Source organism: Ahaetulla prasina, chromosome 1 (genome assembly GCF_028640845.1).
Source record: "Ahaetulla prasina isolate Xishuangbanna chromosome 1, ASM2864084v1, whole genome shotgun sequence".
Classification (NCBI taxonomy): Eukaryota; Metazoa; Chordata; class Lepidosauria; order Squamata; family Colubridae; genus Ahaetulla; species Ahaetulla prasina.
In genome coordinates this window covers 323869034-323893248 of record NC_080539.1, presented here as the reverse complement: position 1 = coordinate 323893248, position 24215 = coordinate 323869034, and the positions used below count along the sequence as shown (strand labels likewise).

Here is a 24215-nt window from a genome sequence, read left to right as displayed (position 1 = left end):
GTCACAAACCCCCACTCTTAACCATAAAATTGTATTTGATGAACATTCACTTTATTTTTAGCCTCTTACATTATGCAGTAGATGAGGCATTGTGAGATTTTAGGATTAACTTTTAGAACACCTCTTTGTTGCTAATCAAACTAATCAAAAGCTTGTTAATTCTCACACCTTAGTTACTTTTCCAACATCACTGCACCTAATTGTTCCTGAGAACAAGCTCCTTGATCGCTCTTGCCCTTATCCTTTTTTCTTTTTGAAGTAAGGGAAATTTAATAATACTTCTTTTTCTTTACTGGCAAGACTTCATATGTTAGCGCTGTGCATGTGCACATATGTATATTTGCATATATATAGATGTTCAATACAAACACACATGCATGCGCTGGCAGACGCATAGGCACAGATGTTAGTGTTGTGTGTGTGTTTACAGACATAGGCACAGGCATAGGCACAGATGCAGGCACGTACACACACACACACACACACACACACACACACACACACACACACACTTATAGTTTATTGCAGTCCTCCACTGACAATTCTTTCTGTGCTGAGCTTTTGTTTGATTATCTGAAGTCATTTTGTTTGTCACAGAATAGCTAGTAAACATAAGTTAAAAGCACAGAAGAACAGCTTTACTAGGTTTGTTGGCATCATCAACTTTCCCTGATCGCCACTCAACCCATTGCTACCAATCATGTTCCTAGGGAAAAAAATGTCGACATAGATTTCTATGTACTCAAGAATCATCAGTTATTCAAAGCCACTCAACACAACACTTGCAGCCTCCCTTTTACATTAAATATACCATTAACAGAGAAGAGAGCTCTTGAATCCTTCAATACAGAAGTTTTTAACTATTTTTATTGGAAACAGAATCAACAAACTATCTCTAAACTCTCTGTTTCTTCCATGTCTATGTATTCTGAAGAAAACAAGGTACTTTCCATTGTACATCTGACAACTCGGTTTCACTTTTTCTTTTGAAAAATAGTGTAAACCCGTGCATAAAGCCAGGATAGTTCTGAGGTGGAAACTATACATCTGAGTTACAATAAAAGAGAATTCCTGTAACTCAAGAGTTGAACTGGGGAGTTCTTGGTGACCTCGGTACTTGGTTGTTTGTTTGCAGATGTTTCAGGAAGCAAACAGCCAAGGTCAGGGTTATAGTCACAGTGGTACAATGTGTTGCAAACACACATAGACGGAATCAGGATCAGAGGAGCATTAGGTTGTGAAAAATAATCATTAAGTTTCTAACTTAGTCAAGGACAGAATCTGAGAACACCTAACATTTATATCGTTTCCATTTATTCCCAAACTGAATAAGTGGCTGACCCACAAACAGATAAACAACGTGTCTGAGGCTTAAATCTGTTCAAACTGTTCCTTTCCAAATACTGTTAAGAAAAGGACTTTCAAAATCTGTGAACAGGCATTATTTTACCTCAGCACTGCATAAAATACTTTATCTATCAGGGATCCATTTCTCAGACTGAAAGATGAGGAAAATTATCTTTGTCACTCAAACTATAAATTTCTCTATAAGAATAAGCTTTTCCTACGTGATGTCCTATTAATACAGGGTTGTCAAACTCAATTTCCCTGAAGGCCGCATCAGGGTTGTATTTGACCTCGGGGGCCATGGTGGGTGTGGCCAGCTTGATGTCACTCATGTTGGGGATACCTGTGGTGGCCCGAGAACTCTGCCAGCAAAAACGGGAGCTCAGAGAGCCACGTGCAACCCTCCCGAGCTCCATTTTCTCTGGCAGAGGCACCGCGGGCCAGTCCTTCACTGTTTCCAGGGCAGCCCCACAGGCCAGATCTAAGCACCTCATGGGCTGGATCCGGCCCGCAGGCCTTGAGTTTGACATCCCTATGTTAATACTGTAACTCCCATAATGCTCAGCCAGCATGACTATTGAGAATTCAAGATGTTGCAGTCACAACATAGTTAGACAGGTATAGACTGGAGAAGGCTGTTATAAATTATATATGGCTCATTCATAAGCCATGCATAGATGTTTAAGGACTGACTGCCTTCAGAACAACTCATTGTTCTAGCTACCACCATTCCTGAATCATGGAATAATGCCCATTTGTCTCCATCAAATTATATTGTGTATGAACAGAACATTTATTAGGTTGGGAATAGTTTGGTCACAATATTTATGGAATAAAAAGATGAATAATGCTGCAGCAATCTGGATAGTATTGTATTACACTGTACACCCAATTAAAGACCACTTGAGCTCAGAATGATTTGGCCAATAGAATTATATTGCAAAAACTTGGGCATAACTTGGTCTTGATCAAAGCAGCCGCTCCCCTTCCTCATCACTACCATAGTCATTATTAATGACCTATTACTCATTCTGAGGTAATGCAAGCTCTGATCAGGGCTAACAAAGACACAGAGGTGAACTCCTGCTTGTAGTGTACAATCCCTTCAGAGAAGATTAATAACCTTTTAACTTGAAATTCTGTATTTGGCTTGAACATTAAGAAGGCATGGAATGAAACATCCATCACCCTAAGCAAACAACATAGGAACTCGTTTTCCGTGGATAAAATATAGGACATGGGTCCCAACTGAGAACTTTGTTCTTAAGGAGGGAAAAAAACTAAAACCAAAATAATATCAGTAAGACTTTATGTTAGGTTACGTTAAAGGCATTCTAGAAGCAATAGATTCCTTCCACCCAGATTATGCACATGTAGTTATCAAACAGTATCATCCCCAGGGGGGTTCTTCACATGGGATTACAATTTGGCTGTTGTCTTCTTTTGAGGACTATCTGGCATTTAAAAATGTGAAAGACCTTGGGATTGTAAGAAAGAATGACAACAAATGTCTGTTAGGTGAAACAACGTATGGTCACTTTGTACTCCATAGCTATTTTCTGTCAATGTAATTTTTATTCTGAATCCCAACACCCGTTAAACAGAGAGCAAATAATGGGAACCTTCCTTGCTGCAGGTCAGACTGTTTGGTCCCTCTAGCCTGCCTATACTTCCTTAAGCTAATTATTTCCAGAATCCCAGGCAAATGTGTCATCATCTCTGCCACTTGACCTTTTTAACTGGCAAGGCTAAGAACTAGACCTCCCACTGCTTGCTCTGCTGCTCAACTGTGATCATTCTTCTATTTAATGCTACTCATTATTACATCAGAGTCAGTTCAGCAATTACCTACTGGAAGGTCCAAACTGTGCCTGACAGACTTTGTTCCCATGACCAGAAGAGATCTATGAGCTATGGTTAATCAAGGAACAACAGATCCCATCTCCTCCTACCCTGGCGCTGCCCTCCCCACCTGAAATTGGATTTTAATGATTGGTTTTAATATATTTGTTTTAATATAGAGATAGAGAGATGAGAGAGAGAGACAGAGAGAGAGAGAGAGAGACACACACACAGAGAGAAAGACAGAGACATACATACATACATACAGGACTGCTACTCAACAGGTTCTGGCAGGTTCTGCAGAACCAGTAGCGGAAATTATGAGTAGTTTGGAAAACTGGCAAATAACACCTCTGGCTGGCCCCACACTGGAGTGGGAATGGAGATTTTGCAATATCCCTCCCCCAAGAGTGGGGAGGGAATGGGGATTTTGCAGTATACTTCCCCTGGAGTGGAATGGGAATGGAGATTTTGCAGTATCCTTCCCCTTATTTATTTATTTTATTTATTATTCATATTTGTATACCGCCCTATCTCCCGAAGGACTCAGGGCGGTTCACAGGCATATAAAACATTTATATACAAATTAAAATAATCATTAAAAAACTTATTCTAATGCCCAATTATTAAAAATAGAAATATAAATATTAAAACCAATTTAAAACCCCTAAAATTTAAAATCTAAGCCAGTCCTGCACATGTCCGCCAAGCCACGCCCACCAAGTCACACCATGCCCACCAAGCCATGCCCACAAGTAGTAAAAAAATGTAAATTCCACCACTGGATGGATGGGATGGGACGGGACGGGACAGGACAGGATAGGATATTTATGATTGTAAACCACCCAGTTACCCTGTAGTAAAATGGGCAACACATGCATGCATGCATACATACATATATAAGCTCAATTGCCACCTTTTCCATTTAATTTACAGTTGGAAAAAGTGGTAATCTCTTACTTTATGACCTAACTTAAATGGCTCTTTTCCAAGACTTTGGACTATACTTTGTGCAGGGCAATAACTGTGGGAAAGACCTTGGGATATAGGATGAAAAGATGCTGCCTAGGAAATGGTCAGTTAGGAGGCACTATAGCCTGTAGCTGGGCAGTGGGCAAGACTTCTCCAACTATAAACATGACAGCGGTATAATTACAGTTTCTGATTTGCAAGTTTCTGTTCATGTAGTTCTACAATAAAGTAGAATTAGTTTTTCTGCTCATGTTTCCTGTCTGGTGACTTGGCAAGGCTGACAAGGGCCTTTTGTTGTGCAAGTAGGTTTGTATGTTTATTGCGCTCTCTGGGCATTTATTACTGTCTACTATTTGCTATATTGTTCTGGAGTGTTTTAACATTGTATGCCATACAGAATCATTGAAAACTCAAGGGGCCTAGGAAATGTGATAAAGAAAAGACCACAGGATCTTCTCATGTTTTATCATTTAGTGCAATATTTTAGAGTTTCTAATCTTAATCCTGCCTTCCTACACTCCTGTCAAGTGTATTTGTCATTTTTATTAGTCCTTTACACTGATGTTGTAACTCTCTACTGCTAGGGAATACTTTTCACATCAATTTCTCCACAAAAGAACACCTGAATGAACATACAAATACAAAGTGTTCAATCTCATTTACTTTCCCATCTCAACACTTTTCCATTTATTCTACCCCATGTCTATGTACATTGCAATTATTTCTAAAAATCACATAAAAATTATCACAGGCTTTCATACACAGTTTATTCTAAAATACACCTTTGGGTATGCAGTGTTTCTAACATGCATATTTATTTCCAGTAATTTTCCTAATATACTTCATATTCTCATATGCACCTGTTTTCATTCATTTTTGTTTCTAATACTGAATTTAGAAAGTCTGAGAGAAAATCAGATATGAAGGGATGCTTTAGTTGTCAGAGGAAATGTGAATAAAGCAAGCTTTTGTAAAAATATGAATGAAAAACAATCCTTTATCCCTACATGGAATTCCTTAGTGTTGTACAGTATTTAACAACATTTATGCAGGTTTCAGGTAACCCTACGAAAGCACCCAATATTCCATTGAGTTGGCAGACATCGAAGGAAGATTGGCAAACATGGCCAAGCAGTCACTTGGAGAAGCTTTACACTCATAATCAACCAATGGGGAACCCAATATTTATTTATATATGCCCTTATTTAATAATATTTACTAGCCACACCAATCCATTTAGACTCTGGACAGCAAACAGTAATTCAAAATACAGTACAGCATTTATAAATCAATTAATGATATAGCTGTGATGATCACCTAAAGCATTAGACCAAAGGCTCAAAGGAGCAGAAGTTGGCCAAGGGTCTTAGTATTCCTAGAGAACACAAGCATTCTTGTAAAGCAGAGACACGCAGCTTAGTGCCTAAAGATGTGTTGTGTAAAAGATCTGGAGGAAACCATGTTGCTACTGCTGCCATAAAAATAGCCTCTTTTCTTGCATTACTTGCTTCACTTCCTACTTGTCTTTTTTTTTTTCTTTAAAGGGTTTAAAAAATACTCTCTATTTGCTATTCCTGGCATTGCAGTGGGAATACCAATATTCTATCAGTATTCCATCAAGTTTTGACATCAATTCTATGAGGGTTTTCCCCCTGCACATTCACAGCAGTTCAACTTCATGCTAATAGATCTTCTAACATCCCTTTCTATATTTTCCAGATGAGAAAAAAATACTTACACATGCACATTACATACATCAGTCCTACTACTACCTCTACTAAAATGTTGCATGGTGAGACAGTGACAGCTCTGATACTGAGTGATGGCAGACTAATGCCAAGTAATTGCTTCAAACTGACATTCTGAATTACAGTATAATTTCACTGCCTTTGTACTGAGTTGAACACCAGAAGGAACTAGTCTATTGAAGTTTTTCTTTTTTTAAAAAAAAAAAGAAGTTCCAAACTTGTATGGTTTATTGTACAGACATTGCCATTATTTTTGATAGCAGATCTTTAGTGAAGAAAAATCCTTATTTCTTTCCAAAAAGTTTAAGAATATTTTATTTTCCAAATGAGTCATGAGATCTACTGCATCAATGGGACCTTAGTGCAAATAACAGAAATCAAAATTCTAAGGCTAAGGAATATATTCTAAATTCTCGATATCATAGTCTTTCTGTACAATAAATCTGGTTATCTAAAAAAGGATGATTTGTTTGTATGTTTTCAGCAATGTAATTTAGAATGTGGGTTTCATTCTTGCCCTTGCCATTAAACAAATGTGACTCAGTAATTCTTATTCATCTATTGCAGACCATTCAGTGATCAAAATATAGATTCTAGGTAGCTTCTGCCCATTCATGGTTGGCATCAGGATCAGGTGATCTGCAGTTTATGGCTAGATGTAGCCTGTAATCTCAAAGGTCATACCTTCAAAATTGAATGGCAAAAAATAGTAAATGCAACTTTTAGCTTAAAATGTGGGAATAAGTATAGGTATAAGAATAGAAGATTTCTTGGTGATTCAACATTCCAACTTCTGTTAAAATCTCTCATAGTCCCCAAATAAGAGAAGTTCTGATTTTATCACATCATTGAAAAATTTAAAGTTGAGGTTGGCGTATGACAAATTTTTTTGAAAATGCTGGGATTTACAGAGATGATCCAATAAAGATATGTAAATACATGGAAAAAGGGAATGCATAAAAAATGCCTACCTCTCCTTGGAGGTAGAAGACTGGAAATTGGCCTGAATTTGGTAAATTCACCCCAATTTTCATGAAAGGTACCTTGGTGACTTTGGACAATTACTCTCTCTGAGATCAACCCACCTCACTGGTTGTTTATGTAGGGAAAATAGGAGGAGGAAGGTATGTTGGAGATGTTTTCTGCCTTGAATTATTTATAAAAATAATAAATAATTATTATTTCTCAGACATGGCTCTGTCTATATCAGAAATGGTCTTAAAACATACATGACTGAATATGTCTTAGTTAAATGGATACAAAAGCAATTCCTACAGAGCAAATCGTGAATCAGAGTCCCATCTTTGTGCCTTAAAAAAGCCTTGAACTAGAAGTTCTGGGTTAGATAAACTCCCTTAGTGTAATCCAGCAGGGACCTTCCTACACTATTATGAAGAAAAACGAAAATAATTCACCGAACAACCAGTCATTTATAGGAACAAAACAAAACAGAAAATGGGTATAACAAAAGCATTTGTTAGAACATTTTCTCCAGCCTGAGGTCTTCTAAAAGTTTTGGGTTGCAATTTGTAATGATGTCATTCTTAATCACCGTGACTTTCCAATGACCAATCTTCCCAAAGGGAGCTAAGTCCAGGTAAAACAAGACCTCTTGTCTTATTCAGAGAAGCATGTGACAATACCATTGTTTTCTTTTAAATAATAGCCCCTCACTCTTTGTCATCTTCTTCCAACAAAAGACAAAGACATTCTGTCAATGAACGCAGGGATGTCTCACAGATTCATTGGGCAAAGCAATCACACAAATTGTAGAAAAGAAGAATATGGGATATTTTCCTAAGGCAGTTCACAACATGCAAATCAGAGGGAGGAAGTGAAAAAAACCCCTCTACCACTACTTCTTCTAAGTCGGAAGTCTTGGTTTGGTCTAATTCTCAGAATTTGGGGGCATGCTAAGGTAGCAAAAGAGATTTGGATTCAGGGAACCCTTCCCTGGAGAATCCAATATCCATTCTTACTGATTTTCAGCTCCACCTCTGATAGAGTACTACCAACAAAAGAGCCATGATAATTGGAAGCAACCATTGCTGCAGTGAGAATTCCTACATGTATCTTCTATTTTCATTGGGTGAATTGTTGTTTCCACTAGTAGAAAGGCATATTTTATGGTAGTATCCCCAAGGTGCTTTTTCAAAAGGCAACTGGACTTTCAGGTTTTTCTTTGAAGACATTTCACATCTCATCCAAGAAGCTTCTTCAGCTCTGACTGGATGGTGGGGAATAGAAGGATTTATACTCCTTGCAGACAGCTGGTCATTCACATTCTTTTAGTGAGTCATTAAGGCCACCTAGAAGTTTTTCTGTGTCATCAAGGTCACCTGAGTGGTGCAAATGGGTGTGGAGCCTTTTTGAAACTGTTGAACAGATTGTATTGTAGATTGGAGATAGATGATGTTGTATCCCTCCACCTCTGTTGAGAGAGAGCTATTCAATTTTGACATGGATGGCCTCTTTGACCCCTCCTTCAAACCAGTGGTCCTCTCTGTCCAAAATGTGGACTTTGCGGTCTTCAAAAGAGTGGCCTTTGTCTTTTAAATGCAGATGGACTGCTTGTCCTGATGGGTTTGTTCTCCTATGCTGTGCCATGCATTTATGAAGTGGTTGTTTTGTAACATCCTTCCATTCCCCACCATCCAGTCAGAGCTGAAGAAGCTTCTTAGATGAGAAGCGAAACGTCTTCAAAGAAAGTCCATTTGCCTCTTGAAAAAAACACCTTTGGAACAACCATGACCTGGATGACTGAGAATATCCATAGACATTTTACAGTAATGCTTCAGAAAACATAAGGGTTACTTTCCTCAATCATCTTAGTGGACAATATTATACAGAGAGAATACATCCATTCGGATACAATTCTCCATGGTATGTTTTTCAGTAAAATGTTTTCCAAAATTCATTGCATGGGGTAATTTTTAGAATGCCACAGAGAGAAAAACAACCTGCCTATTCTGAGTAGAAGAGTGGTGCTTTATAACATTGGTCCATGAACTTTTGAAGTTTGCTGAGAAAAGCCTATAAAGCTAAAGAAGAGTTTACTTTTATGTTCCCTTGTCAGACAATTAGTGTTGACTTCAAATAATTTACTAGTGTGACTCCGTGATGGAAAGCTCTTTTCCTGCCCTCGTGAAGATACATTACATGGCATTTACTGGAGTTATTTACTGCAAAGACTATTGTATTAATGGCTGCCTAGTAGAAAAGTGCAGATTCAGGACTTTAGGTCCAAATGAGCCCTAAGCTAAGTGGGTAACCTTTTGCAACATCTATGAACAGCGAACTATTATTTAAAGCAGTGATGCCAATTTAGTTCAAGCTCTGAAATTTCTGGAACAGCCTATAAAGTAGCAACTTCTTAAACAAATACAAGTTTGCTTCTTTGTTGCTGAATATCTCTTTTCTTAGCAGATCAAGATGTAAGCTTGTAAAAATATCGTAATAAGAAATGTACAGAAGGGTGTCTACAATAACAGTTACCAGCTTCAAAATGATGGGCACAATTGGTTGCTTTCAATCAGCCTACAGTACATGTAGTACACATTAACAAAGGTTGGGTCACTGATTTGCTTGGTTGCATCTATTGTTTTGAGGCCAGAGGCCATCACTGTGGGTCACCCTGAATGTACATTATAAACAGGCAAAACTGACCTTGCCATAGAAAGACTGCATGTTAAATCAAAGAACGTTCAAGTGGTATAGGATTGACTGGGAACTTTGACATTCTCTTGTCAAGGTTTTTAAAGGAAAACTATGTTGTCTAGTTACTCAAATAACTGCACTACTCCTTAGCATGACAGTTTTTTCCATGCATCAGATTGCATGGCAAGGATTGAAGGATTAGGTTGGAAAGTCAAAATAATCTACCACATAGGGAAACCCTTACCTACTACCAAATGTCCAGGGTTTGTTTTTTCCTTTCTGTAGTTTTGTTAACCACAAATGGAAATCTTGAATCTCCAGAGTGGAACTTTGTTGGACAGCAAAATTTATTTATATTTCCTTAAGTAATTCAGCATAGGATAGTCATTGCCTTTTTGATGCCCGTTATCATTATCAAATTACAAAGCACTGGGGGCAAACTCACCCAGATTCAGTTACCACTCTAGTAGGCCACAGAATTAGCAGGGTTTTTTTTTGTTACTAAGCCAAAGAACAAATGCTTTACCCATGCAAAGTATGTTTCAGCGAGGTGACTTCACCCTTAGCAGATGTAAAATGATTGTTATAGTTTGGTTTTGTGAAATATTTGTTCAGCACACCTCTGTCTCCAATGCTTTTGGCAAGGTCAGTTCTGCCCTTGGCAGAATACATTTAACTAGGCCAAAATTGGCCATGTCAAATTCTATTTGCTTGAGGGAATATTTCCCATAAAATATATTATATTTTAAACAATATTTTTTTTGATTTTTACACAATAATTATGCAATATATTAGCATGGTACTTTTGTAATTTTCACTCATTTTCCTCAATTATAGTGGTTTAGAACAGGGGTCTCCAACCTCCAACCTCCAGAATTGGGAGTTGAAGTCCGCCAGGATTGAAGGTTGGAGACCCCTGGTTTCGAAGGAAGCAATTGCTTATAGGTCATTTGGGTAAATTGGAAATAAAATACTGTAGTATCTTACATTGGTAAGTTCTTAGGTGTGATAAAAAAAAGATATTATAAAATCACAGTCTGTAAAGATGGGCTCTTTTGCCAGGTTTATGCTTCCTGATTCATTATTAGATTGTATTTTAAGTTTTTTTCCCCCCTCCAAGTTGTAGTGAATGTTAATTGCCCAAAACTCTCCTTTTAATAGAATGGCAGGATATAAAACAAATAAATAAATAAAAATAAATATCCAGCCCAGCTTGTTAGTTTTAATGTTGTTGAGGAAGGATGCAACTATTTAATGAGTCCATTCCCCAAATGTACTTTCTTCCACAGCTTATAGACGTTTTTTATATAGACAGTAGAAACCTTTAAATTTCTAGGTTCTATCATATCGCAAGATCTAAAATGGACAGCTAACATCAAAAACATCATCAAAAAAGGACAACAAAGAATGTTCTTTCTGCGCCAACTCAGTAAGCTCAAACTGCCCAAGGAGCTGCTGATTCAGTTCTACATAGGAATTATTGAGTCTGTCATTTGCACCTCTATGACTGTCTGGTTCGGTTCTGCAACCCAACAAGAAAGACACAGACTTCAGAGGATAATAAGAACTGCAGAAAAAATAATTGCTACCAACCTGCCTTCCATTGAGGACCTATATACTGCACGAATCAAGAAGAGAGCCGTGAAAATATTTACAGATCCCTTGCATCCAGGACATAAACTGTTTCAGCTCCTACCCTCAAAACAATGCTATAGAGCACTGCACAGCAGAACAACTAGACACAAGAACAGTTTTTTCCCGAAGGCCATCACTCTGCTAAACAAATAATTCCCTCAACACTGTCAAACTATTTACTAAATCTGCACTACTATTAATCTTCTCATCATTCCCATCACCAATCTCTTTCCACTTATGACTGTATGACTGTAACTTTGTTGCTGGCAATCCTTATGATTTATATTGATATATTGACCATCATTTGTGTTGTAAAAGTTGTACCTTGATGAACGTATCTTTTCTTTTATGTACAGTGAGAGCATATGCACCAAGACAAATTCCTTGTGTGTCCAGTCACCCTTGGCCAATAAAAAAATCTATTCTATTCTAAAATTGTCCCAAGTGGTAGCAAATCTACGAGGTTTTGTAAAGGAGGAATGTCTGAAATCTGCCAAGGGCTAAAGTAGAGCTAGTGATCATGGAAAAACTTTTTGTGGGATTAATTTGGGAAGGAATTGGGAGAGGGGATAGAAGCAGTGAGAATAAAACAGATTTTTCTAAATTTATTTGTGGTTTCCTATTTGTAGTTTACAGATCTAATTGACTTGCAGAACCATATTGCCATCTAGTGGTAAGGAAAAGAGATAACATATCCTTTATTTCCCATTTGAAATAGTGAGCTTTTTAGACAGCTCCAGGTTTTCAAAGTGTTAAAAGAAATAACTCAATTACATCAACTGTTCTTATATCCTTCATCTATTTAAAAAAGTATTCATTTTAGTTCTTCCATAGTAGAGACAACAAACAATTCTTTATTTATAACTGCCTAAGCACTGTTAACTTAAACATTTGGGGGCCTATTCAGAAATAGAGAAGAGTGGGCAGGGAACCATCTGCCCAGTATGCTGCCTGCCAACAATGTATTCTGGCTGCAGTAATTTCAATTAGGAAATCTTGTGTACATAAAGTGAGCTATAAATCACACCTAAAAATGAAGTAATTTAGCAAAGGTTGAAAAAAATAGGCATGGCCACAATTGACTATGGTATCTACCGCTAATTGTATTTCCCATTATTTCTTAAGACTATTAGGATACAATAGTTATGTAAGCTTAGGAGGAATATTGACTGTTATCACTGAATACCAGTAACAAGATAAAGCTTTAATAGTAATTGTTGCTTGATAATAAGAAAATGTTAGAAAGTAATTTCATTGTAACTCCCACAGATTTACGTAGACATATTAAATACATAGAAAATTACAATTGGTAAAGAGTCTCTCATATTTAAATCACCTTGCCTAGAAACATTGAAGGGAATTGATTTAACTTCAAGATTCTGCACTATCAAACTTTCACTACTAAGTTTTTAGATCCCAGATTCAAATATTGTTATGCAAGCAAGGGCAGGATATACTTGTGCATAGAGGAGGTCTCAACACCTGGACTAAAAGGGTCAGGTGGAAGATGTTATAAAAGACTTCTGTGAGGGTCCAAGCTAAGAGCCCACATCATCCAATATTCTAGATGTTAAAAGACTTAAGTTGGAGTTGTTGTCCGAACTTAGGAAAGGTAGCTGCAACTACTGTAACTTTGTTGCTTGTATTCTTATGATTTATATTAATATTCATTGTTTCTGATTGCTTATTTGTTCCCTATGACTATCATTAAGTGTTGTACCTTATGATTCTTGATGAACGTATCTTTTCTTTTATGTACACTGAGAGCATATGCACCGAGACAAATTCCTTGTGTGTCCAATCACACTTGGCCAACAAAAAATTCTATTCTATTCTATTCTATTCTATTCTATTCTATTCTATTCTATTCTATTCTATTCTTTTCTATTCTATTCTATTCTATTCTATTCTATTCTATTCTATTTTAGTGATTTCCATGCCATTTTCTTAATTCACTCATTCATTCATTCATTCACTAAACTATAGTTCCAGCTACTTATAATAACAGGGCTGCACCCTGGCATTTTTAAGGATGTGCTGATGTTCACAGATAGCCTGACCCCACTCAGGCCATAACTTACAAAAACAAAAGTTAAGATAGAAACTAGAGGGGGGTAAGCGCAAAGAAAAGACTGAATGGCACGCAGATGAGGAAGTGGAGGCAGGAGGGCTTTCTACCAGGTTCGCCTGGTTCACCAGTTGCGCCCCTTCCTCGACCGGGATGCCTTATGCACGGTCACTCATGCTCTGGTTACCTCTCGTTTGGACTACTGTAATGCTCTCTACATGGGGCTCCCCTTGAAGAGTACCCGGAGGCTCCAGTTGGTTCAGAACGCAGCTGCGCGGGTGATAGTGGGAGCCACATGTTGCTCCCATGTAACACCTCTCCTGCGCAGTCTGCACTGGCTATCTGTGGTCTTTCGGGTGCACTTCAAGGTGTTGGTGACCACCTTTAAAGCGCTCCATGGCTTAGGGCCAGGGTACTTACGGGACCGCCTGCTGTTACCGAATACCTCCCACCGACCTGTACGCTCACACAGAGAGGGACTCCTTAGGGTGCCGTCCGCCAAGCAATGTCGGCTGGCGGCCCCCAGGGGGAGGGCCTTCTCTGTAGGGGCTCCCACCCTTTGGAACGAACTCCCCCCTGGACTTCGACAATTGCCGGACCTTCGGACTTTCCGCCGAGAGTTGAAGACCTATTTGTTTGTTCGCGCAGGACTGGCATAGGATTTTAATAGGATTTTAATTAGTTTTAACGTTTTAATATTTTATAAATTGGGGTTTTATTTTTAATTGTTTTAATTCAGCCATTTGTATAATAAGTTTTTTAATCATGTTTTTATGTGTATTTTGCTGTTGTTTTTTATTATGGCTGTAAACCGCCCTGAGTCCTTCGGGAGAAGGGCGGTATAAAAATTTAATAAATAAAAATAAATAAAAAAATAAAAATAGTAACATTTTTTCAGACACACCCAGTGACAAGATTGTGACAATTACTCTAGATTTCATTTAATACTCTTCTTTTGATTGTATAAAACTAAGTAATTCATGAATAACTTTTTTAACAATTTAAAACTGAAAAAAGGAGGAGCAACCAACTATCTAGAGATAAAATTCTTGGACTGTTTTTCCGCTTGATCTCCTGAAACCAATTTTCCAGCAGAGAAAGATCATCTTGCAAATGCAAGCAGATGAAAAAGGTTATTAAGGATGAGAAACCCATAGCTTGTTCATCTTAACTGGGAAGGAAGAAGATTCTCTGATCTGGTCAGCTATTTGCATTCTGCTTTATTTTTTAACATTGGCTCCAGGCCCTCTGTAGTATTTTGCAGTTCATTTAAGGAAAGATCTGTGTCAGATGAACTATAAAGGACACAGATGCTTCCTAAAATCTTCTCAGCCATATGACTGATGGTTAGGGATGTTTACTATCCATCTTCATCACGCACTGAAGATCAGCAGGACAAAGATGTAGCAGTTCGAAGGTCATTTAGCACAATTTGAAGGCAAAAAGGAGCCACTATGACAAATAGTTATGAGAAATCAACAAACTTGGCAGAACCTTGGGGCCAAGAGAGACAATTAAGTCAGAAAGTAGAAGCATCTAAAAGAATGAATAGGCCCCTGATCATATTTTTGAGGCAATAATGGCTCCGTCTTCGTTTCAAAGCGACACTTAGTATTTGGCAGGTGCATTATTGATGCCAGTATGAAGCAAGTTATTTTTGATCTTGGCTGGTTCAGCACTTAGGAGAGCTCACCATATTTTTAAACTGGAAGCTTATTACTGTAGAGGTATTATTATTTGGATACAATTATTATTTTATTGTCTTCTGCTTCAAATGGAAGAGAGCTATTGCTGTGAACTAACATTCTGAATCCATAGCCCAAATATGTTCCTACAACTGGAATTTGGAATGGTGTCCTTTAAGAGAAGGAATTCTATACAGAGCAATCACATATAATCTCAAATCCCCTTCGTCAAATTCACAGTTTAAAGCCTGTTTCAGAGGTTTCTAAATAATTTGCTGCACTGTCTTTCTTTTGGGGATCATAATCTAGATAGCTGAAATTAAAACTTATGTCAAATCCTCAATGTTTCACAGCTAAGCCTATTATATTAGTCTCTGGGTACTAAAGTTGAAATGTTGAGATATGTCTCCATGCACAACAAAACTGCACTATAAATTATGTAGTAGTCATCTACTGAAAACCAATAATCAGCAGTTTAAATGGATTCCATAACAAACAAAACCTTGCTTCCAGATTTATCATATTTTACTATGTTTTGTTTGTTTTATAAGGCAAACCAGCTCAAACAATGTGACCAGGTGGTATACAGTATAAAATCAAACAATAAACAAATTAGAAACCCCAACCCAAACCATATAACATTAAAACATGTACAAAATATAAAATTTAATACACGAAATATCTGTTTCTGTTGTAATTTCTTTTTCCTGTCCAAAAACTTTCCTTAAAGGAAAACCTCTAGAGGGTTGACATATTATGAAATTCAGATTTCATATTGTCAGTTTCCCAGATTTGAGAAAGTACTATATCATTGTTTATAAATTGCTGCAATGATTTCCTCAAACAAATAATATATGTAGAGGAATCTTCCCTGAGTTTATTTCCTGCTACTCATAACTATAACAGTAGGAGCCCCCTAGAACTCCAGACATGATATTGACACATTGACACATGCATAGAAGCTCCAGCAAAAGACTACAGTCCTTACGATGAAGTGTTTCACATGTCTTAGTTTTGCTGACATGCATCTAATTAGTTTAGCCACTTCCCTATTGCCAAGGTGACTAATGGGAAAGAAAGAGAGAAATAAAGCTACTGAATTGTTTCAAAAGAGATTCAGAGAGTGGTGTGGTGTAACAATTTTTTACATGACTTTTGTTTTTCAGCCATGTAGAGACTGATAACTAGGAAAATCTTGCAAAGAATAGTAGTTCAGTTTTTAAAATGTCTAATCCCTTTGCATTCCAATAAAGAACATGGCTCAGATATCGTCACTTAGGTGCTACTAAAATGAGACATATATGAAAGAACAGCAGGAACCCTTCAACTCGTTGACCAAATTAATTCACAATCAAATCTTATCAAACTTGGAGAAGGACAAGTCAGCTCCTCCCCACTCTTCTCTTCTGCCCATGAGTCTGCCTCTTCACTGTACATATATATCAAGCAGCTTGTGCAAGAACCATAAAACTCAAAGGCCAATGGAAGTCCAGGTGTTATTTATTCCCTTATGATAAACCTTAGACATCACCTTTAAATAGAAAACTGCATGCCAGAATCTATCATAGAGAGAGGACCTTTAAGGAGAACAGCCATGCTACAGAAAGAGATGCCAATTTATTCCATTCTGCAACCTTGTGCAAAAATTTCATGTCTCTCAATTCTATAAAATTTTCCAGATTACACAAGATTAATATATCCACTATTCCTTTTGCTGCACTACAGATAGCCCTCGACCTACAACCACAATTGGAACAGAATATTGGTCACTGATAAAAGTAGTTATGAAGCAAGGCATCATGTGCCTGCTTCACCTAATGATTGCAATCCCAGCACTCCTGATTGTAGTCATTAAATCATCTCACAGTCATTAAATGGAAAGAATCTCAGGAGGGCCCTGGGAGGCCCTGAGCAAGCTGTGCACAAGTTGAAGGGGGTGCTGCAGTGCAACACAAAAGCACAGCCACCCACCTGGCCCACCAGCACAAGTAAAGCAATTTGGAGAAAGAGATTTCTGAAGCGCTACAAGAGCAGACTGCATTCTTCTGGTGCTTCGGAAGCATCCTTCTCCAAATTGCATGATATGAAGAAGGAGGCTTCCAAAGGATCCCAAGAATGGAACCAACTTGGAGAATGGGGCAAGGAAGCCTCAGTAAGAAGGTTGTGCCACACAGAGCCTGGGTGTGGCTATCAGCATCTAGAGAAAAACAGTATAGATAAATGGTGTGTTTTGTTTGTGCTGGTGGGCTAGATGGATAGTGAGTTGTCCTAGACCTGGGTAGGTTTCCATGCACCGGTGGGGTGGATGGGTGGCTGAGACTGAAAAGAGGGAGACAGGTTTGTGAGGAGTTGCAGCATTCCAGAAGCTGTTATTTTTTTCATGTGACCACAAAGGAGCTACAATAGTCATGACTTTGGGTACAAGTCTTAAGTCCTTTTGTTCTGCACCATCATAATTTTGAATGGTGGTCGAAAGTTGAGGATTGCCTGTAAACATAGCACAGGACTAGGTCAACCATACTGTTGGGAAGAATTGTTGGAACCCTATGAGATCTAATAAATCTTGGAAACAAATTCTATTCTGAAGTTAATTTTCATTATTTTGGAAAGGCTGGCTTGTAATTTCTGCAAAATTAGCAACAGAAATGGACTTGCATCAGAACAGGTTGCTTGTCTGCTTCCAAACTACATTCTTTGCAGCTGTTGACAGTTACTGCTATGTTTAGTCAAAGAGAAAAAAGGGCTATTTCTTGAGCTTCACTGATTTTATTATCAAATATGGTTACCCCATCCTTCCCTCTAAAATAATAGTAAGAATAATATTAATAAAAACCATCATGCTGGGATTCAAAGGCTATCAAGAAAATTTAAGATGTAAGTTGAGACAATTTTATAGCATGGTATTGGTAACTGGTAGTGCATAAAGCAAGGACATTAGGTAAAAGCTATTGTGCACTGAAAAATAGGAGGCATTTATATTACTTCTATATAGCGTTGATCCACATTTCATTCAAACTGAATTCCTGACTACCATTCTGATCTTGAAACAGCATGCTAAGTAAATTCTAAAAGGGATAGGAATATACATTCTCTAGACTCTGAAGCAATGTCAATAATTCTGTACTATACTGAATGTCTTTAGAAATATATATATATATATATATATATATATATATATATATATATATATATATATATATATATATATATATATATATATATATATATTAATTACCACTTGTGTGTTATATATTACAAGAGTTGTAAAGGAAATCATATTAAAAAGGGACATCCATCCTGAATGTGAATGCCAAAGATCTGGGATGTCCATTTTGTTTAAGTCAATAAAAATGATAACTATACAGACAAAAAACCCTGCTGAAACCATTCAATGAAATTTTAGTGAAAATAAATCACCCAGAAAGCAAGTTTAAAATTGCAACCTTGGGCACGGTCGCCTCTGATTTAATGCAATCCTCTATCTCTCATGTACCCACATACACATACAGTAAAATGGTAGTTGCTCTCTGAATGTTTCTATTGTTTCAATGTTTCTTCATTTTTATAAATTTATAATATAAATTTTTATTTTCATTTTATACATTTATAATATAAATTTATTGGAAAATAATTCAGACATATAATAGGCTCCAAGTTATTCCTTTTCTTGCCCTAATTTTTGGGTGTGCATTTCAAATTACTGTTGTATGATTTGATGAAAGCAGTACTGAAATAGAAAACAGAAATGAGAATGGCCCGTCTAACTTTGGGGCCTCTAAATACTATATATTTAAACTATGACTCTCAGCTTAAGCTACCCTACCCAGGAATTCTACAAATTATAACTCTATTTCATCTGGAGAGTGTTAGGTTAGAGATGGATGATGTAGGATACAGATTTTTAACATATTATACAGGAACTCCTTAAAGAACTTTGAGTAGAAATAGAAAAGTCTTCCAAATATGAATTCAATCTAAAAAAAAGGTGAGCATATATATGTGAGAGAAGCACATTGTGCTTTTTTATATTGGATGAATTAAAACTTGTTCTATAAAGACCAGTCAATACTGTATTAACATCTATAATTTAAATATTAATATGAATAGCAATAATATAGAAATAAAATTAATGACCACCCATTAGCTATTCCATAAGAAATATGTTGAAAAAGAAGTTTTCACTCTGTACTCGAGAGTCTCCAACAAGCAACTGATCTATTGCAAGGAAAAAGCTCCTGGAGCAGCAGTTTACTTTAAATACTCCATTTTATTACAACACTTAACTAGCAGCAAGAGTAATTGCAGATAACACTGTGATTTAAGTTCAATTTCCAAGTAATTTTATTTAAATATATATAATGTATTTGCATTCCGGAGGAAGATAGAATAAATACTGCATCAACCATGCAATTTAATACAAACATTCATAAAATAAATATACACTTCAGTCCTCATCTAGGAAGCTACAAATCATTGTTTTGCATTGGTTTTCACTCTTAATTACTTATTAGAAAAAAAGGCAGGCTGCATTAAAGCTATCCCAATAAAGTATTATTTGGCTAATTTTTTAGGGATGATTTACCTCCTGGTTTTAAGAAATTAATTTTGTATTTATCATCTCACAAATGTTTATTTAAAGAAAGAGAAAGGTATATATCATAGCTAGTTGTAGAATATTGGCGAAACTGGAGAAGGAGCCAAAATGTCTCATAGAAATTAATATTCTTGCTCTACAATCATTTGTCTATCTCTCTGCACAGAATGAAGTATATTCAAAACTCCCTAAAGTTGCACATTAAGTCTAATTTCAAATATACCTAGATATACAAATCCTTCTAAACTGTGATAGCTCCAAATTGTTCAATAATCTGTATTACTGCATAGTCCATTATGGATACATAGAGACCTTAACAGCACATAGTAACCTGGGCTGTAAATAAATATTAATTAGTAATAATGGGTTTCTTTCCCTCATTCTCAGAAAGAGATCCATATGGCCCTTCTTCTGTGTTCCAAGAACAGTTTGTGTAGTTCTCCTAGCCTCTGGATCATAGTAGCATCAGAACATTAATGGATGGATTTTATTTGTTCTCCAGAATAAAATACAAAATGGAAAGGAATAAAATCTGTTCTTGCACACCCAAGACCTTATATGTATAAGTAACAGCACATACCTTTTGTGATCTCAGCTGGATAGGTTCGGAGCAATCAGCATGGACTTACCTGTTCTGATCCATGAGGAGGCAGTATCTCACAACAAACATTTCTGAATCAAAAGTATGAAGATCATAGCTACACAACTAATGGCAGTTCAGAGTTGCTTATAAACAACAAAAATGAACAAGCCTTTCTTTAGAGACGTCACTTTGATAAAATCATCATAAGAAGCGGATGGCTTTCAGAAGTTTTTTTTCTAAAACTTTCTCTGTGTTGTTTTTTTCCCTTTAACTTCTTTGCAAATCAGGCACACTTGCAATTTTCCTATATGGTTCTTGCATACACAGCACATGCTATTATACATATTTTAAACAATAGAAACAGTCCTTTTAATTGGCTTTTAAATTTCAGTTTACCCTCTGGATGTCATTTTTAGCAATTTATCCTTGAACACAAACCCTATCTTGCAAGCAGAACACGCATGAAATTCTTGACCTTTTTCACACATTTCTTTCTTCGGAGGAAAACAGGAAGGTAGAAAGGGATATTTAACCTTTCCAAAGTCCAATATTTTTCCTTAGTAAACATCATCCTTGACAGAAACTTTTAAACCTCCAATGGACAAGGCTGGATTATCTGAGAAACCGGATCTTTACTGCAAATTTATATAGACCTTAGTATCTACAGAAAAATGTGCAGAAGTCTATATTTGTATCCAGCACCCAAACCATTTGTTGTGTGGTTCCAACTGCCTCTGCATTTAGAAAAAAATCTCAAAAAAATGTATGCTTTTCATCAGGCTTCTAATAATTATTTTTAATTTATGATTTCAAACGTCTTAAATTCCATGTACCATACTCCCTTTATTACTAGAAATTAGAGTAAAATGTATGAAAGTGAGCTTACTTCTTTCCTTAATTTTGTAACAGCATCAGACTATTTTCTGGGCAATTCAACAGCCTATTTTGAACTTTGAACAATTGTTATAAATTCAAAATATGGTGGTCCAAGCCCAAAAGATATTGAATATCTTTGGTATTTTCTATGAACCCAGATCCCATCACTTGCTAACTGATCTTTCTATATAGATGGTAAGGATTTAACCTAGGACCTTCTCTATCCATAGACAGACTATCTGTCAGACCGCCTTCAATGTATGGTTTTGCCAACCTGAAAAATTATACAGGTTTGAAAAGTTACTCAGGCATAGTGTTTCATATCATGACACAACTTGATGATAAATATATGTTATATTTTATAAATATATGTTATTATTTCTAACAATAAAGAAAATCTGTGCCCTTATTACATGTCCACAATGGACCATTTCCCAAGTTAAATTTTGATTTAATGCATCACATTTTTGGGAAACTTTTGCTTGAAAAACTTATAATGAGGAAGAATTTAGCTTTTAATGCAGACAATGTATTAATGCATTTTGTAGAACCAGTAAAGCTTTCAGATGTCTATTTAAAAACTGTAGAGTTTTGCGTGCATTTAGAAAAGGCTACACATGAATAGGATGATTAGAAAAACTTTAAAGAAGCAAATGTACTTCTTAGGAAAGCTCTTATTATTGTCTGGCACATACAGTTCCCTCTGATTGCTATAAAAAGAATATCAATACCTTTTTTAAAAAAAGTCTTTAAACATGAAAACAGAATGCACTCATACACTTTCATACTAACTCAGAGAAAATAAAAACTCCATTTTTCTTATGCAATCTGGTTTTGTAAGCTAATTTCCCAAGAAGTTCACCAGACAACTCTAACATTAGAATTCACGCAAGTTTGCAGACCACACGCCAAATGGTTCTCAGTTCCCTTGTAAACAATTCAGTTTTTTAAAAGGTGGTACTCACGGTCATTGCACTGATTTCCAGAATATGATGTCATGGAACAATCGCAAGTGAAGCCTTCCCACTGCTGAATACAGATGCCTTGGTTGGCACAGGAATCTTCTTGACAGGTGGTGCTTGGCCCTGAAATGGCATAGCAAGAAATGCATGAAAGAAAGAATAGCTACTAAGAAAGAGACACTATAATGGATTATGAATACTTATCTTCATGCAACCCCCTGCCCACCTTCCCTCCAAAAAGAAACTGTATGCTTTTCCATTTCATGGAACATGCCACAGAAATTCAGGACACATAAAGACATGAAGAATTAAACACTCAGCAACAAACAGGTAACTTGTACACAGCAGAAGGAAGGTATGAAAAGTAGCATATTCCCTCCTTGGTAGGGTCAGGAAAAAAATGCTTATAATAAGTACTATTTCCTCCAAAAAGGCTAAGCCTTGTCATAGCTCTCCTATTCTCAGTTAAACAATTTGATTCACCAGGTTACCTGTCTTCCTATGCTTATATATATATATATATAAACGATGGGATTGTTATTTCCATGCTGCAGATATATTTTCTAGGGAATTTGGTGGAAACATGGGTTGAGGTGGACATCATTTTATGTTGGGTAGCTAAATAAATCAGATTAATAAATCAAAATTGTCTACTAAATCTCCCTTCATACCAAAAAAATTCTGCTGATATTTGGGGAAAAAATTAATAGGACCTGGTGAAATGTCAGTTCTTTTATTTGTTCCTTTGCTTGTTCCATTTTCTCCCTTGTATTAAATTAAATAACCATCATAGATGAGAATTTTAGCTCTGTATCTATAATTCTGAAGATCTCAGAATTTTTAAAATTGCATAGAGGCTTTTAGAAAAATGTCTATGACACATGTCTTTCTTGGGTGTACTAAGCTAATTATAGTTCTATTTGGACTTTGCAAGTAGTAACTACCGATTTTAAAAGCTTTCACATACCACTCCCATGGATTTTCCTATTCTATCCTCTTAAATACTATAGCACAAAAAGTGAGGATTCAAGATAAATAAGAAATAATTTTGACTTTCTCCATACCAGTGAGATATCTGGATATAATTAATTAGCAGTATCCTATGAGATTCATCTATCAAAATCGACCCCTACCCAATGTGGAATGATTGAAAAAATAATAAACACTTTTGTTTCTTTACCAATGCTGTCAAAGCAGAGATAGATTTCTTTGACACAGGGACCAAGTGAATAATAAATAAAAAGATGATCCATACACATCAATATAGCTACTTTGTCATATTCCCTTCTATCCTGGAAGGAAATCATGCTATTCTAAAACTTGCTGTCATCACAGCATGCTATCTTCATGCATCCACTTAATATTCTAAGGTCATGGTTCTTTTCATGGAAATTTCAGCCTCAACCAACAGTTTTTACCACATGACAAGATCTCCTCCAGTTTACATGCACAATGCTCTATCTTATGCCCTGCAATCTCCCTCCCTCCCTTTCTTTTTTGCCATAGACCAGTTGGTTTTAAAAAAAAAATTCTTGAAACTATGGATCAACTAAACAACTGTTTTGTATCAACTGAAAAATCCCTAGATGGTACAAAGAATTTTAAAAACAATTTCTGACTAGCCAACTGGGCTCTAGATCCAGTAAAATGGGAGGCACATAAATGTAATAAATAAAAAAACAAATATTAGACAACGTTTTTTTCAATCCCAACTCCATGTTTTAAGCTAGTGATAAGCTAGTCAATTTTGGATTGCACATTCTCTACGCTGAAGAGTTGATGGTCAACCAATATAACTATAAATGAGAGGGAAAGTTGCTACGGAAACCAGGGTTCTCATTTTCCCTCAAAGCTAAAAATTTATTGAGGAAAAGGAGAACATGGTAGGCAATGCATAATCCTACAAGAAACCAGTAAAACCATCTGGAGCCACAAGTGTGACACAAGTGTGTCAGCATTCCAGGCCTTTACATTGAACTTAGAATAACTTTATTGTCACTTTGAATGTACACTAATATACATTATAGTATAATATAGCCTTTATTGTCATTGTATACAACAAAATTGGTTCATTTCATTAAAATGAAATGTTGTTGCATACAGTTCTCAAAGGGTTACCACGTGATGACACATAGCATTTGGAAGTGAGGCAGTGGTGGGATTCAGCCAGTTCGCACCACTTCGGGAGAACCGGTTGTTAATTTTCTGAACAGTTTGGCAAACTGATTGTTGGAAGAAATCATTAT

General features: G+C 36.5%; 1 protein-coding gene across 1 annotated transcript in view; it reads right to left on the bottom strand.

Annotated features, from left to right (window-relative positions):
- NRXN3 (neurexin 3) overlaps window positions 1-24215 on the bottom strand; it is a 1004058-nt gene that overhangs the window by 747212 nt on the left and 232631 nt on the right. The window contains exon 10 of the mRNA XM_058162458.1: window positions 21973-22092. Within this exon, the coding sequence (XP_058018441.1) occupies window positions 21973-22092 (120 nt within the window). The remainder of the gene's footprint in view (window positions 1-21972; window positions 22093-24215) is intronic.